Source organism: Pholis gunnellus, assembly GCF_910591455.1.
Source record: "Pholis gunnellus genome assembly, chromosome: 4".
Taxonomy (NCBI): Eukaryota; Metazoa; Chordata; class Actinopteri; order Perciformes; family Pholidae; genus Pholis; species Pholis gunnellus.
Window position 1 is genome coordinate 15,425,407 of NC_136530.1, and position 18,469 is coordinate 15,443,875.

General features: G+C 41.0%; 1 protein-coding gene across 1 annotated transcript in view; it reads left to right on the top strand.

Annotated features, from left to right (window-relative positions):
- Nucleotides 1-3,588: 3,588 nt before the first annotated feature.
- The window catches only part of anos1b (anosmin 1b), a gene marked incomplete at its 5' end in the record, with an annotated part of 37,148 nt that continues 22,267 nt past the window's right edge, over nucleotides 3,589-18,469 (top strand). Inside the window, 2 exons of the mRNA XM_079158257.1 lie at nucleotides 3,589-3,765; nucleotides 13,450-13,497. Of these exons, the coding sequence (XP_079014383.1) occupies nucleotides 3,589-3,765; nucleotides 13,450-13,497 (225 nt within the window). The remainder of the gene's footprint in view (nucleotides 3,766-13,449; nucleotides 13,498-18,469) is intronic.

Here is an 18,469-nt window from a genome sequence, read left to right on the forward strand (position 1 = left end):
CGGTGCAGCAACCCCAATAAATTTGACTCGCCACTCTAAAAAAGGAAAATGTTCTCCTTTCTCTATATTCCTTTATTAATTTAACTGTTTAAATGTATGTTTTGCTTATTTGATTCCACAATGCCAGAAATAATTTTCTTGTGGAGAAATACAAAATGCCTTCTCTTTAATTTATGCTGTTGATCTAAACAGTCACATTAGATCATTTTAGATCAACACAAGAATCAGCCTTTAAGAATCCGCCATCTGAAGTCCAGGTACATTTTGTTAAATCTTTTGCAGACGTTCATTCATTAATTTTTGCTCTTCGTTTGCACCTTTTAAACTGTCCTCAACCAAATGCATGGTATTCTTTTTTCAAGTCTTTTCAAGTCTTGAGTTCCTGAGTCCTCATTGAGCGACCCAAAACAGAGGAAAAATAATACGGGCGCCTTTATAGATTTACCAATCTGTAGTGAAAATCACTCAACATATTATTATAGAAAAGTTCAAGTTTATAAAACATTATTTCACTGTTTATACACACAAATAGGCTACAGCAGTAAAACATATATAAAATAACACATCACAGTTTGTTTACATGTAAAGGGATTTTTATTCCAAATCCTTTTTTAAAGTCTGTACGCCATTGACTATCACTTAAAATATGAATAATTAAAAGTTTAAAAATGTTCTTATCACTACAGTTGTTTTTGTAGTCAATGGCAGGAGTAAGCACAACTGTCAACTGGTTTTCTCAGTTTGTATATCTATAAACATTTGTGTCCCTCTGTCTGTTTGTCCCTCTTTCTTTCTGTTTTTCTGTCTCCATCACTCTGTTTCTCTGTTTATTTGTCTCTCTCACATTTGGCTTTAATCAATGAACAGATTTGGACAGATGGTGAATGCTTCTGTTGTGTGCACGTGTGTGTGTGCGTGTGAGTGTGTATCTGTGTGAAACGGTGTGATGTTTGAGTATGTGTTGGGGTGTTGGGGAGGGTATTTGCTCTGCTGTTGGTTTATTCAGAAACCTGAGCATATTATTTTGGTCATTTAAATAATGGGCAACTACTGTGTGTGGATGTGTGTGTGTGTGTGTGTGTGTGTGTGTGTGTGTGTGTGTGAGAGTGGGAGGAAAGAGAGAGAGAAAGAGTAGGTGTGTGTGCAAGAACGGATGTCTTGCTTTCTGATTTAAGGACTCCATAATTCCTCTGAGGTCAGGTGCGCGCACACACACACACACACACACATTTTGAACACAGTGACTTGTATCACAGCACATCACCTATTCACATAATTGTTTCTCTTGTCGTAGCGATGCAGTTTAGATCAGGTCATGGTGTAGTAGTGCTTCTCAATCTGGGGGTTGGGACCCCCCTAATGACCTCAAGATAAATCACAAGATGTCACAGGATGATTATGGGAATAAGGAACAATACAAAAAAATACATCTGTTTTACAAAACTGTGTGCATTTTATTTTCTGATTTCAAAAACTTGTATCTGTTTAGACCTGTAAAAATTGTTGAAATTAAAGAATCTGAGAGGATATATCATTATTTGGTTGAACATAAGGTGCACACACACACACACACACTTTAGGCCAGATTTTGCTGGTGTGCTGGTGTGATCTTGTTGCAAGTTGGTTCTAACGGACAGATCTGGCTATTTATTGACACTCAACAACTTTTGATAAAAAAATTTAAATTATGAGTAGTTGTAGCCCTACCAATATCTGAATTGTGAGGGTTAACAAGCCAGAATGATTGTAAATCACTTTGTCTTGAATATTATACTAACCTACAGTACGCAGTACTCTCTATATGGGACAAAATCAAGTCTGGTTTGAACCGCAGGGTCAAGAACAGTCCTGCCAGTATACGTACTAAATATTTATACATTTCCATTTCCCCTAAAGGTGATTCTTTCTACATCTCATGGCCAACAAAGATGACTCCGCTGCTGGGTTACAAAATTATGTAAACAAATAGGGCTTTCAACCATGTGTCCTAAACATCTTGACTGGGCCCTGGATCTAATAAACCCCACTTGGCTCTGCAGTTGCTGTTGAAAAGTGGTGACTAACACACTGACTGGCTCTGTGACAGACACCTACCTCAACACATGCTTCAGGTCTCTCTGCCATAAATAATCGCTCTGTAATGAGTCTGTTCTAATAATTACCAGAGAGAATTCCCAGACTATAAAGGGGAGTTTGTTGTTCACAATAGTAATCGTAGAAGCCCAGAACAATAGCCTGCCATGCAAACCGTTAGGCCTTAAATGCCTTCTCCTGCTTCACTGCAGTGCATCGCCTCATGTTGAATCTAACAATAGCAGCTTTTTAAATTTTCAACAAAGTGTTCCTTATATTTCACTGATAGTTGATATATGTGAATCTGTTTATTTGTGATGGTGATGATGTTGATGGCGGAAATAAAGATGCAACTGATCATTGTGTGGATGATGTTGAATGAGAGGAAGTTTAAGATAATAAAGTGACGCAAGAGAAAATATACATGATGATGTAATGACGATTACCTTGATAATGATGATAATGAAGATATTAAGATCAACTTTATGTTGGAGGTGAGAATGATAATGAAAAAGAGGAGGATAAAGATAATGAACATGGTGATGACGATGCATAATTGCATGGGCATCAGTGAAACAAGAGAAAATATGATTATGTGTTGATTTAAATTAGCTGCAGGGTTATCATGGTTATCATGGTTGATGATGATAATGATGGGATGGGGATAATTAATAATTATGAAGAAGGGAAGATAAGAATAAAAGGTGATAGGTCAAGTAATGGGCGTGTGACAGTGAGCCTGCACGAACAATACCAAGATTGAAACTGAAGCAGCTAAATGGAACTCGGCCATCATTAATTTAATTATTTACACCTGCACTATTTCTACATAACAAAACAAGGTCTGTATCTCCTAGCACCATGGTGCTGATCAGCTGACCAACAAGAGCCTGTTCCATATGCACCTGTGAGGATGATGATGAGGATGAAGGTGACAGTGATGCTTGATGACCATGAGCATATTGTTGGCATGCAGGGTAATGATAATGTGCACAGAGTGAGTGAGTGAGTGAGTGAGTGAGGGAGTGAGTACGAGTGTGAGGCAATGGTGAAGGTTAATGTTGACTTGATGATGGTCGATTGCATATGCACCAATAATGCATTAGAAAATAAACATGAGAATGATGATGACGGTGAGGGAGGTAAAAGTGAATCTGATGATGATGATGATCATGCTAGCTGCATTTATGGGAGTGATAGTTTGAGGGATGATGATGATAATTGATAGACTAATTGGAGGAAGTAAATACAATCGAAGAGGCTGTGAGGATGAGGATAAGGATATACTGAAGTTAAAAAAGCCCCCATTATAACTCCGCGTGGTGGGAGTGTCCGCGAGGAGGGGAAAGCCGCTCCGCTAAATGCTCGCGCGCGCAGACAGGAGCAGCGCTCAGATGTTTTCATTCTGAACGTAAAGGGTCGCGAGAGCAGGACATTGACGAGTCGGGGACACGAGGAAGAAAAGTCTGCCGTGTAAACTTGTGCGTGCCTTTCATTCGTATCTCTTTCGGTGTCATGTCAGTTTGTCGGGACGCTTTTGTGCTCCTGTGCGCGGTGCTGGCGGTGACTCGTGCCCGCAGGAGTTCACCGGAGCAGGAGGACGTTCAGGAGAAAATCGGCAGCGCAAGATGCACGTCCAGGTGCCTCACTCTGCACATGACTCAGCTAACGACTGCCTTCAGACACCTCCAGGTACCTACGACCACGTTGTCCCTCATTTAGGAGTGTTAACCGAGCCTCAGGTCAGATACGACCTGCAGTTAGCGGTCGACAGGAGCACCTGTGTATCTACAAATAATACGAGAAGTCCTAACATATAAGACAGAGAGCCGCGACTGAGGATTTTAATGCTATTTACCACTAAAGACAACACTCTCATCACGTTAGTTTGAAAGTTTCTCTCTAAAGTGAGTAAAATGTATTAGGCTGCATTTGTTTTATTTGTTTCTTCAGGTGCATTACTGATATCTTTACCACTTTATCCATCACTGCATGTGTTGTTGACAACACACTATTTGCTGCATCTCTCTCGGTATTATTCCATATAGTTCAGTGGGGTCAGTGTAAATATTGTTTGTTTCATCTTGCGTAATGCTATTTTATTATATCAACTAAGTCTGCTTTAATATTCAGGCTGTCCCTAAAATATCACACAGCGGGATATTGAAGGGTGAAATGAACAGAAATGGGGGCAGGCATGAGCCTCCTGAATCAATCGGGTGCAGTAAAGTGTCAAATGAATAAGCCAAACATAGGATTATAAATACTTTCTCATAATCCACTGACATGATGACCTCAGTGACGCAGAAGTTACAGTGCACACACATGGCTGTTCCCAGTGATGCATATAGCCACAGACATGGGAATTAACTATCAAAACATTGAAACACACATCACATGAATAATCATATTTCTTTGGTCTGATTGGTGTAAAGGCCACACTGATATTGCTCCACCTCTGACCCATTATGTAGTCAATACAATTGTGTGGCTGTCGTCGAAATCTTAAAAAATATTCTATCCAGAGTGAATGGCCACTCAATGCCATAGTGTGCAGATACAGAAAGAGCACAGTGGAGCACCAGAACAAACGGCGGGATCTCACCTAAAACAATGTTTCCAACATGGTTTTCATCAGGAACGTTTGAACAAATGTTTTGATGTTGCTCAGATTGAAGTTGCCCTGTGTTAGTACTCAGAAGGGCCAAAGGTACACTGAAAAAAAATGTAGCTTACTGGTTTATAGTAGTTGACAAAATTGCTCATCCCAGTGAAATCGCTGGCCCGTGTTCTGTGGCCTTTGTAGTGAGGAATGTGATTAACGGGGACATTAGGACGTTACCAAGTTCGAAAAGCCACTTATCGTTAACGGCTTCAGCATGTGCATGCTGTGTAGTGTGTGGGGAAGTCACTAACCACAGAGTTCAGCCCCAGTGGCTTTGAGGTGTGTAGAAGAAATGTGTGTATTTGTGTATGTGCATGTTCATGTATAAAACAAAAGTTTGGTCTGGTCCGCGTCCATCCAGAATAGACTCCCGGCACCTGTGCATTGGGTAATGAGGGTGGCCCCTGGATGACTCTCTAGCAGTGAGATGTGTGTGCGTGTGTGTGTGTGTGTGTGTGTGTGTGTGGTGGGGTTTCTGGAACGGAGGTGTGACAAAGGGAACATTTGGTTTAAACTTTATGATGTGCAATGAAGTAGTCAGATGTTGAGCATCAAAACGGCAGCGATGGAAGTGAAACCAACTGACTGGGAGGTAGCAAACAGGCCAGATAGTCGCTTTCTCCCTGGGTTTCATATGCAATGAAGTTGTTGAATATTGCAATAACGATATTACTTACTCAATTCTTGCATCCACTGTCACACTCACAGCTGCGGACACCACGGACATGTAGTATTTATTTTTATGCTACTGTCTGGAGTCTGCTTGGAGAATGTGTTCAAACTCCATGGCAATTTCCCTGCACGAGATGTTGCTCATTTGATCGTCTTAATATTGCTTTATTGATGAATTCTAAACGTGGGTAGCCGGTATGAACCTCTTCAAACAGCCTCTCTTCAAACTCCGCATCCATTTAGATTTTCCAGTGCATGCGCAGTTAGTGTAGCTTGTAGTATATTGGCCTCGCAGTCACTATGAATTGGAGGCATGCAGATGAAGCATGCCTATGCCTCTGATGACAAAACGTGCATCCCGTGGACCCTCGCTTACTCGCAGATGCGGAGAATAATTTCAGCTTCTGTCTCTCACTCAACTCCACACTCGCTACGCACATAACATCAGTCGTCATTCTCAACCCAGTAGTTTGTTTTTTGCTCCAAGACTATGAATGTTTTTTTGCATTGCAACTTGTGTGTTGTTTTAGGATTCACCCCAATTTAATCTATGAAGTAAACAAGCCTGCCTGTGTCTGTCATGGCGCATATCAGACAAAACCATTAATTTAATACAATGATACTATATTAAAAGTAAAAAAATGCAGTCTTTCGCAGCCTGTTTATCGCTCAAGTCGACATCGCAATGATGATAGAAAACAATATATTGTGGAACTCTTTGATTTGTTGTGAGTTTATTTTCTGTCACACTCTTGGCATTAGTTGACTTCCATGGAGTGTTTAGATTTTCTGACTTTCTGTATGCTGATATCTGTGAACGAATTATCAACTTACACGTGAACATGAAAATATACAAGAGTCCAGATAGGACAGAAACACTTCGTCATCCCACTTTGTTTGGTGTCAGTTTGAATCACTTTAGGAGGAAAAATGGGTTGTAAAGACTCAATGCTGCATGGAATGATTTCTTCAAATTACTAATAATAATTATTTGAGTAAGCAAAAATGACATTAGCTTTTTCAGCTTCTCCAATTTGAGGATTTCATCCTTTAATCTGTTTTTATATCATTGCAAAACCAATATCTTTGGATTTTTGATTATTAGTTGGACAAAACAAGACATTTGAAGTCATCTCATTGGAATTAAATTGAATTGAGACATTTAAAGTCAGATTAATCAATAAGGAAACTAAACATTAGTTGCAGCCCTAATTGAAATATGTACAAGAAAAAGAACTTGGCGTCCTTAATGATTAGCGGGACAGTGACAGTACGATGCTGTCCTGCGACTCATTCTAGGATATAAAGGGGCACTGAGACCTTTGTGTGTTTTAGCAAATTAAAAAGAGCCTCTAAACTTTGAGCAAACAAGGAAACAAGTTTCCTCTGAGCCACATCCTGGGGAGCAGCATCACTCCCTGAACCTATTATAGGACAGTGTAGCAGAACACAGAGTGGTTAATGTGTTGGACTGTTCATTCATTTAAAGTACGTAACATTTAAAAGCAACAGCTCCAGTAACTATAACATCAGTGACGGCAAATAGAGCTTTACTCATCCTACTCTGTCACCACACTCGGACACAAACACACACACATTGCTTCCTCTGGCTTCATGTGGCTGAACCCTGTGTTTTTGGCTCTTTCTCTCTCAGTGTGTGTGTGTGTGTGTGTGTGTGTGTGTGTGGCTATTGTGTAGCCACAAGAATGTGAGTCACCACTTTTCTATTTACACCTCTCTTTCTGCTTCTTCTCTGGGTTTTCCACTACTTTCCCTTGTATGGTGTAATAGTGTAATTATAGCTCTTTGTGTGTGTGTGTGTGTGTGTGTGTGTGTGTGTGCACATGAGTATATATTTGCTGGTATGTTGTCATATTCACAAATTCCTCCTTGATGTAAACTCCTAAAAATAAGGAAAAACAATGCAGCCTCGCCTGCGGAGCTGGATCTTTTTTGCACATACGTAGTAGATCAGATTAGTTCGCGTGTCTTAAACACTCACAGGTCTGTGGTGCTGATGTGCTGGTTAGCGGTTCGAGCCAGGGGCTGAGGGCCAGTGCGAGGCTGAATGAACTGCCTGTGCATTTATGCTTATGTCTGTGTGTGTGTGTGTGTGTGTGTGTGTCCCAGCTGCTCTGCGGTAGGTAACTCTAATCTGCCCAGAGGTCGGTCAGCCAACCAGTCACGCTCTGAAAAAGACCAGAGACAACGGTCAGGTCAGGTTGCACAGAGACAGACGGGGAGATAAAGTCAGGTAGACAGACGCGGTCAAGCACAAAGACAGACGGGGGGGGGGGGGGGAGAAGACAGACAGACAGGTGTAACAAACACACACGTAGACGGACAACCTGGCAAACTAATACGCCGGCTTGAAAAGTGGACTCACATGCAGGCAGACAGGTAAGCAGAGAGACAGGCAGAGGGGTGGGTGACGGCAGGAGACAAAAGGCTTGTTTGATTCACCTCAGAGATAAAGCATCTGCCTCTTTCTGCGGCTTTGGGACTGCCCTGTCATTTGATCAGCAGAAGCAAGGGTTAGATGGTGATAAAATTGTGGCATTGTAGGAGTGACTCCCACCTGAAACCAGGACATTCCAAGTCAGTAAATTACAGCTGGAATGGCATTGCATTGAGCGGCATGGCTTTGTTCTTTCAGCTCCAGATAAAAAGAGACAGACGAGACGACTGTTTTACCACATAAAAACCTTGACGGCATATTATATCTGATACTTGAGCAATTACATACATAGTTCATCACACTCATATCTGCAGCCAGAATATGAAGCTCACATGTGGACGCTGGGTCATGGTTTGGGTTAAAATAAGTATGTTTGTTGCGTAACTTCAGTTATGTAGCCCCCGCTAGGCTTCTGGCGATAGCGTCATAATTAGCATAAAGATATGTGAGTGGGAGAAATCTTCTCATCTAACTCGCGGCAAGAAAGCAAACAAGCTTATTTCCAAAAATGTTGAACTTTTTCTTCTAACTTCTTGATCATTTCGAGTATTTTGTATTTCACCTTCGCTGCCGTTGGAAGTGAACCGAAACAGAAAGACGGATGCCGGAATTGTCGGATGAGGCAAAGTTCAGGACCGTGTAACAACCACTTTGTTGTGACTCTTGTTGTTTACAGGATGTGGGGCACCACAAACACTAACGTTGACACACTTGCACAGAAACACACACACACACACACACACGGGCGTGTGCACGCACATAAGCTAATTAGGGGCTTCTGTCGGGAATGCTAAGACCTCAAAATGGGCTTTTTTGGAAGAACTTCATATTCTGTTTTGTGGAAGTTAGTCATGATACATTCACCGCTCGCACTCGCACAAACAACGCGCACGCACACACACAACACACACGGCACACACAACGTAGCTGTGACTGCTTCTGGGTCATCTGGGTATGATTAGCAGAGTTAATGCCTCGTGTTAAATAGACTTTCTACTGCGCCTTACCGCAAACACTGACCACAACACACACACACATAATATGTACACACACTCTGCCTTTGTTTCTCTCACACGCACACACACACACACAAACACACACACACACACACACACACACACACACACACACACACTTTTTATCGCTGCATCTGGTCGAAAGTGTGATTTATATCTCGCTCTCTTTCAAACACTGAAGGGTGTGTGCAGCTGTGCGCGTGCATGTTGACCGTGCACATGTTTCCGTGCATGTGTGTTTGTGTCCAGTAATATCAGGTCATTCTTCAGCAATGATCACCGTGGAGGCAGCAGTCATCAGAGCCATGTGGGAGTCCTTTGGTGCAAGTGTTTCTTCCTCCGCAGATCGGTTCTGGTTCCGACGTGTCTCTTGTGTCTCAGACTCGGACACATTTCTCAGGATGGAGAAGAAGTTTTAAGACCATGAGTTTTTAGTGTTTTAGTGTGGAAATCAATCATAAAAATGAAATAAGGATTTTTGCACGTTTTTGTTCTAAGTCATATCATAGATCATAAACTGTGTTGGAGTGAAATTCTCTTGATATTCTTCATGCAAGGCTTCGTGTGAGCATCAGTGCTGTTTTGGTGCGTGCACCATAAACTACACAAACGCTTTTGGATCAAAACGTTTTGTTGGTTTTTATATACATTTTGATATTTTTAAATAAAGAAATATACTTTTTTTGTAATTAAATACCTCACATACAACTTCATCCATAACCAGAAGTATAGTGCCACATAAATGCATATGTCAATTTTAAAATGTTCTTCCACTATGGATGAAAATACAATTTCTTTTTTTTTTTAAGTTGGCTGCCTAATAATACAATAACTCCAGCCAGATGAAGAGAGTTCAGCGAAATTTATTGCGTCCTGTTTCACAACTAGTATCCGCCGCTCCTAGCCAGTCTCCTTTCTGCTCCTATTAACGAATATTTATTTCCATCTTTTGTTCGTCTCCCTCTGCTTTCCTCCCTCTCTCCCATTTCCTCTCAGTCTCCCACATCCAACTTCTCTTCTCTTCTCCCAGTCACCTTCATCTGATCCTCCCTTTTCCCCCCAACTTTGTCTCAACTTTTCCTCAACATGTGCAGCTGTTTTGCCGCAGACACACACACACACACACACTGAGACCCCACAAAACTCCACTCTGACCACCGTTTAATAGCCATACGGCGCACAGGCCCATCAAAACGGCCTTGATTGGCTCTGACAGCAAATATGTCCCATGAAATTGACTTGGGATCAGTGTGCGTATGTGTACGTGCACTGATGTGTGTGTTGCAGAGGGTTCTGAAGCGGAGTGACAGAAACAGGGGGATGTTATGGCGGGGAAGACAGAAAAAGAAAGAGAGCGTGAAAAAGATTAAGATAGCGGATGAAGATGTGAGGCCAGCAGTGGGGAAAGCAGCGTTCTATCTCCAAAGTGAAAATCTGGAGATGTTTAACTGTCCTCAGTTCTTTGAGTGGAGCATCTACATTATGTCATCGCCATCATTTTCAAGTCCTCTCCTGTCATTTATTTTTAGAGAAGTTGGCAGCAATGTGGAGATGATGAGGTGGGTAAAAAAATAAAGACACACAGAATGACAGAGTGCTCTTCTGTGTCTGATTTTTCTCCACTAACAATGGTTAAATTTACCATCCTTATGCTGGAAGACTAAATCAAGCCACCTTGATTGAGCATATAGGAGCAGGAGAGAGCAGAGCAATACTGCAATTTATATCACAATATTTGTGGCTAGTTTATTTATTCCACAGCAGTGTATGATGTTTTTTATATATATAGAGAGACAAACAGGTTTGAAAAGAGTTAACATTTGTGTTTTTGAATGTCTTCAAAAGTTTGTCTTTGGATCAACTACCAGTGGATTCAGGAAAGAGAGGAAAGGTGGGCAGAGGAGGAAGGTGTTTCTCTGTAGCGATACCATGACAGCCGTTCCTGTGTTTCTCCTCTATTCCTCTTTCCATCCTTCCCTCCCCACAGACGTGTTCCTAATATATTCATCAGAGATTTAAACATTACTTTCATGCTCTTCTGCCTTCTCCCTCCTCCTTAGTCCCAGCATTATCCCTTTTAACAGATTATGGTTAAGCCAAGGGTTTTAAAGGCATACTAGCATGGGCAGGAAATACAATTGTATTTATTCAAAGATTATGACCAATAACAATTTCACAGACAGAATTCAAGTTCAAGCGTTTTTAAACTCTTTAAAACTATATTTGATCCTGGTTATGGTTGCACTCCTGATGTCTCGTCTCTGAAAATGAACCACCTCGTCACTGCTGCCAACAGCTGGACAACCGAGGCAATAGTAAGCAGCTGTAGCAGTGGACGAGGGGGAGAGTATGAGAGGAATGAGGCAAACAGAATTTGTAGAGAACTTGGAGCTCTGACCACTTTCACACATATTCTCAATGGCAGCCTTCCCTGTCTTACAGTCAGAAAGAAGCTTGTAACTGTACCATCCGACCGGCACTTATTTAACTGTATGTGATGTGGGAAACTTCACTCGATGAGTCTCGGTTGTCCTTACTAATAATTTATAGGTTATTACAACACAAATCTGAGTCATACCAAAAACTTAAAGTGACATTACATTTGTTTTATATAGTAAATCCCACATAATACAGAATCATTTAAAAATCACAACAGAGGCAAAACAATGTATAACCCTTGGTCCAGACTGTTTACCATGTGACTCAGGAACATCACCAAGGTCCTCATCTTATCTTAACCTCGAGACACTCGGAGCCTCCTCGCATAAGGCATGCCAAGTGGGATGGACTCTGAAGCCTCTCAAAATACCAAACCATGACAATGAACCAATGATACATTTCATCAATTACATTTATTTTTAAGTGAGACTTCAGTAAAAATCCTCGGCTGTTCTAGTGGCGGTGAATTCTTTAAGCTGCTACATGCAGCATCTTCACAGGGCTTATGAGGGGAATACGTCCTCAGCTTCATACATCAAAGTCCAATTCAGCTCCTTCAGCTGTTATTTCACCAAAATAGTCAGTATGCATCTGTTTTGAATGGTACGAGTGAATGAATCAAATCAGCTAAAGCCCTTAACCCCTAATCTCTAACCCTTAACCTCTGCACTGTTGCCACAACTCTAACCCCTTAACCCGCATCATACCAGAAGCACAAAGGCTACTTTAAAAAGAGGAGAAGCCCTGAGAGGTGTGTGTGTGTGTGTGTGTGTGTGTGGAAAGAGATGAGCTTCGTTCAGGCTAAATACAGCCCACTCAGGAGAGGCTTTAGGAGTCGTTAAGAGGGCTTATCCCACACACACACACACACACACTGGAGACTCATATACTCCCTGGAGGCACACACACACGACAACAGACAGATACACAACTGCACACACACCAGTAATAGTTGTTTTGATGTTGGATGATGGCATCATGATTGTGCTGAGGATGACAAAGCAAAGAGCAGCCCTTCTGCCACACTGACTGACTTTCTTAAAAACAGCTGACAAGGTTTTCAGTTTGCCTTCAGTAAAAAGTGTTGAAAGAGTCAAATAAAAGTGAATAAGTTAAAGATACTGTAGCATCCAAACTGTGAAACCAACAGGGTTTATGGGAAACATTTTGATAATTGGTTGTTTAAGTCATTTATAAAGTCAAAACACTAAACATAATTTAGTTAAAGTATTGTCGTGCTTTACTGTGTTTTATGTCATCGTGAATTGAATATGTTTCATTTCTATACTTTTATTTCAACAAAAACAAGCAAATTGAAGATGTCTCTGTGACGCATAATTGTCGGATATCGGATAAACTGTTTTTGTATTAATCAAATATAATCAATGGATTAATTGATAATGAAAACAATCACAAGTTAGCATAACTTACAACAGAAGCTAGGAGTTATCTTGACCGTGGTATTATTTGTTTATGGTAATTGTAACAAGAGAATCATAATTTTACAATGATGTCATTTTGCGAAGAAAATACTTCGCACATGCTTCTTTGTGCAACACCTTGCAGGTCTGTGTGGTCTTGTGCATTCGATACAAGTATGGATACGTGTCTTTTAAGGTGTTTGATGTGGATTGAAGACACATTTGTTTGAAAAGTGGAAGGGACTTGAAGACGAGGGATTGTATTTCTGTCCCTGTGGTCATGAGATGACGTCTCCCTCTGTCACGGTGGTTATAGCAGCCATGTTTACTGGTGGTCTTGACTCACTTAGCAGTAACTGTACACACACACACACACACACACACACACAAACATACATCTCACCAATTGACGTGGCCTCTGTCTGGTTCAGCGACCAACAAAGCCAGTGTTTTAAGCCATTTTGCACCCCAAGGATAATTATGTAAATAAGAGAAAGGTTGAGTGTGTGTCTGTCAGGTTTGCTCCGGTTATGCTCACCCTTTTATTAACAATATTTAGCTTTCTGTCTCCTTGTATGTCTGACAGAGGGCTCACACAGATGGGTCAAATGTGGGCAGAATGTGACAAACACAGGATTTGTCTGTGAAAGGTTCATTTCACTCTCTGTGTTTGTGTTAATCCTCATCCTCTCCGTGTCTTTACAGAGTGACCAAGTTCTGGTTTGGTGTGAAAACCACAGACGCTGTGCGCAGGTAAATACTCACACACACACACAAACTTGTACGGCTTTACTTCTAAAGATATTTTACTGACTTGCATTCAATTCCCTGAAGGCTTACTAAAAAAAATGAGTCACTCTGTGCCAAACCCCAACCATAACCCTGTTCTTAAACCAGTCATGACCCTAAAACCCAGTCTTCTTCGATGTCGGAGGAAAGACCAGAGGGTGAAAAACTTGGACCCTTCATGTTACATTTTCCCAGTGAAGCTCATTGCTTGAAGAGACGAAGAAAGATCGTGACATCATATTATATATATATATATATATATATATATATATATAAGCATCATGTCTCAACTGTATAAGGGCCATGGAAACTATATGACTGGCTGGCACCTAACTCAAACTAATATCTGTTTTACTGTTTAAATCAACATGCAAGCTACATTCAAATGCAAATAATCATGGCAACAGCTGTATGCTTGCTTTGTGCCACATTACCATCCAACTGTCATCGGTGTAACGGTCCGAATCACGGGAAACGGTGTAGCGCTGCCCTCGACTAAAGACATTCATAGTCAACTAATCGATTAGTTGACTGAATCGAATGATCTGTAAAACTGAGTTTCTCCACAAAGAATCATGCAAAAACACCACTTGCAAATCTTGTGTTTTTGACCAAACGTGACAAGTTCGTCACAGCCCTAAAAAGACTTTGTCTTTTTGGCTGTAGTAAGTGGCCATAATGCAAACACACAACGAGATAATCCTAAGAAACCTGACACAACAACAGGACAAGCAGAGGCAGAGTGTCAGTCTTCAACTTTGCCTGGAGAGGTGAAGAGACGGAGAGAGAGTCTTTCTTCTGCTTCCCGTGTGTGTGGAATCTTAACTCCCCACGGCACGTCTCCTGTAATAGCAAAGGTTGTGTTTTTAGTTAAAATAACGTCCTCTTCCATATCGCCATTATCCATCCACCCTGGAGCAAAAATGATCCCCTGTTTATGCACTTAACACTGCCTGCCAGGAGGCTTCACTGTGTGTGTGTGTGTGTTAATTCATTGTTTGATTCAAGAGGAGTTTCCATGCTGTGTATATTTAGCTGCCAGTCTCTGCTGCAGGTCCAGCGTGTTCCAGCTTCCTGGACATTACTGTTGCTGTTTTAGAGCGCTATCCACAGTTTTTGGATAAGACAGAAACGGAGTCTCCATATTAATTCAGACAGGCTACAAGACCAAAACAGAAAAATTGCTTCAGTATTGTAAAAAAAAAAAGGTTTTACACTAGAGAGGATGAGAAAATTGCAGTTACGAAACAAATAAGGTAAGTTCAGAAACTCTTTTATGGACTTAATAATGATGCTGTGTAATCAGCAGCCCAAAAAATCTCTGTCCACTGTGACCTTTTACTTACTGACCTGAGCTTACTCAATATTAATGAGTTGTTGAAAGATTCTGTTTGGTTTCTTATTGATGTGTTTTCTGAACTCTGCATTCAGGTTCAGACCTAAAAGCTTCATCCCAGCTGAAAAGCACACCTGAGTCATATTTTACTTCTTGTAACACTTCCAAGCTTTTCTACAAATGCTCAGTTGGACAGAAAAAAAAAAGCTAGAAACATACGTGAGAGCGAGCTTTTCTTTTCTTTCTTTCTGTACAGCGTGCACATCAGTTGTGTGTGTAGGTTGAGGTTAGTCAGGGTTAATATCAACAACAGTCCAGAGCTTGCCCCCCATCCAGAACTCTCACCAACAGACCGTTTCAGTGGAGACCGCACTGAGCAAACTCACTGAGCAGACTTCAGCGATACCTAACCCCCTCGCTACCTCAAACACAAACACACACAGCTCCTTTGACCTTACCCGAACGTATCTATATCCGTTCCTTCCTTCTCTCCCGTCCTTTGTTTCTGTTCCTGATATTTAGAGTTCAACAACAACACCGAGAGAATGAGAAAATATTTTCAGCGTCCACATTTTATTACCGTGTCTTGCTGTTGTGCATGTGTGAATACCAGTGTGGCACTGTGCGGTAACCAACGTCCAACAACAGTCTCTGAAACCGGCCAGTGGGGGCTGCCGCTGTGTTGACCACAATTTTCCTCCCAGACAGGCTGATACTGCACAGACATGCACAGTGTCTCCCCTTGCTTGTTTGAATTGCGGAGTTATTAATTCTTACCGTTTTTTTACAGTCTGTTGAAAGTGGACACAGCCCAATTTGTAATAGTCTCCAGAGCAGGCCAACAAAAATAAATTAGAACAGAAAAGCAAGTATCCCCGTCCTCAGCCATGATTTTTTAAGATGTATCAAAGTAATGAATTATAAAGTGGAGAAAGTCCAACACTGTTTAATGCTCCCAAGGTGTGTATATTTGTTAACAGGGAGATATTTAAGGCTTGCTATTTTATTTAAAATCATTATGCACTTTGGGGGCATTATACAATGAGCACAGTCCACCGTAGGCTAACTAATATTCCTAGGTTTCAATTATATTCTTTGTTCTGCATTTGTTCTAGTAACAGTTTTGTTATAAGAAGGTAAACTACAGATCCCAACAACAGCTTCTAATGAACTATAGAGAGAGACTATATTGTTTTATGTATTTCCGTCACACTATTGGCTGCAGGGAATGCAATTCGGTTGGTCCACCATCTTTGTTCTGGCCTGAAGCAGCTATTACAGATGTTCATGTTCTCCTCGGGATGGATTGTCATAACTTTGGCGATCTCCTGACTGTTTATCATCATCCATCGTCAAGTCAAAATATATATTTGTTTCAATTCTTGGACAAAATCCATGCATTAATAATGACCTTCACAACAAGGCTGCCAACAAATATTCAACATTTCAATATATTTTTGAATTGTAAAAAAACAAATTTGTATATGAAATACTTTTTAAAATAAAAAAAGTAGCACTACTACAGCTGTCTGCTTAGCGCACGCAGAATACACTGAATGATGGGTGAGTAGTACTTGCTATCTTTGAAGGTTTTTAAACAATTTAAACAGAAAACACATGTTTCATATTGTGATATTTACTGGAAATGACAGAATATAGTCAACAACAAGTAGGAAACGTTCAGCTCCCTGGTGATCTACCTCCGGCCATGGCTGCCACCTTATTTAGGTTTTTGCAGTGAAATGAGGAGGCATCATATAGATAAGTATAGAGTCTCGGTAAACAATGCAGTACTTTTTTTTAATACCTACATTTTAGAAATATAAACAGAAGCCAACATTATCGAATGTAAAATGTTGTCCAACTGCAAGCAGCCAGAAAAGAGTTTTACCTGTATTAAACACCGTCTAAGACTGGACAAATTTCATTTTAAATTCAATAATTATCTGATTATAAGATAAACAAATCTGACCAGACATCTGGTTTCAGTCCTTGACAATTTCGGGTCCTACGGGCACCATTAGTTGGGACTAACACACTGTTAAGGTGCAATACTCGGCCCTTGGCTGGACCATGCTCTCTGCAGAGAGAAAGAGAGAAAGAGAGTCAGAGGGGAGGAAGTAGTGACTCCGCTGGTCCTTAGCTGTTAATGTGTTGGAGGAAAAACACTCCTGAATAGTTTAATTTTCAGACCTTTTCTCTGGGGGAGCTACATTTTTCTTATGTTTATAAACCCAGTTTAAGGGTTTTTAGTAAGGCAAATCTCACGAAATGTGACTTGGTCTCAACATGCATTCCATTGCAGGATCCCATAAAGCCTCTTGGCAGTGTGACATACTCAATAACTTTTGACAGAGATTTATAGAATAATTTAGGGACTGGTATCACTTTTCCTCAACTGTATTTTGGGTCCTTACCCGGACTTGGAGCAGTACTGAAAGAGGTTGTTCTCACTGAGTATTTAGTTAATAGTCAGTCAATCCGCTCACTGCCACACACCCACACACACAAAATGGTGCGCTGCAAAACTAATGATGAATTTTCTCTCAAGGAAATTACACAAGGTTTATTTTAATATATTATTATTTTTGGAAATGTCATGGCCTTTTCTTGAAGCCACTTTGATCTCAGAATGTATAGGGGAGAGTTAAGTAGATCTGCAGGACATGTAGGACATTCTCCGTTATACATGAAGAATGTTAAAGGATAAAAGAATGGATAGAACTTCTCTAAAGTTACTCTTCTAGTGAGTGGGATGCCTCTCAGGCTACAGTACAAATCGGATGGGATAGGAAAAGGAGACGAAGGTAAGCGTGCTTTCATTGACTGTGGTTATCTGTTCCTTTGTTACATAAGGGTCCGGAGTCTCTCGATTGAAGACGCACAAACACACACACCAGGCAGATGTTGCCCCAACACATATGGTTTGTGTCACATCATGAGTGGAAGCACACATGGGAGTTCACTAAAACTGAACTACAGCCCTCACTCAATTCCTCAATCTGTCCATCTCCTCCTTCTTTTATCTCTCTCTCTCTCTCTCTCTCTCTCTCTCTCTCTCTCTCTCTCTCTCTCTCTCTCTCTCTCTCTGTCTCTGTCTCTCTCTTACACACATGCAAAGTAGACGGACTAATGTGTACCAGGTGTGTGAGGCAGCGGGACGTCCACTAACAAACAGGTCTGATGCAGAACAAAGAACGGAGCTATCAAGTCACTGTTACTTTCCCTCTTATCATCTCTTCATTGTTCATTCCTCATTCCTTGCTCTTAAGAGGATCACATTACTTGGAATACCAGTTGGAATAGTTCTGTATGCTTAGATGTCCCATCATACTGTGAGTTATTACTCTGGTTGTACTATTGTCTTATACATACAACTTATTAGAGGCTGTTTGGTTCCTTCATAAAGAGCACAGAAATATGTTGTGTTCTACCCCACTGCCCCATAAAACGGATGGATTACTGAACGGGCCTACCGTGCACAGGGGCCCAAACTGTCAGTGTCAGAGACAAATACCGACCAGGAAGAGACTCAAAATGACCACAAAGAGACACAAAACTACTACAAAGAGATGCAAAACGGCTACAAAGAAACACAGA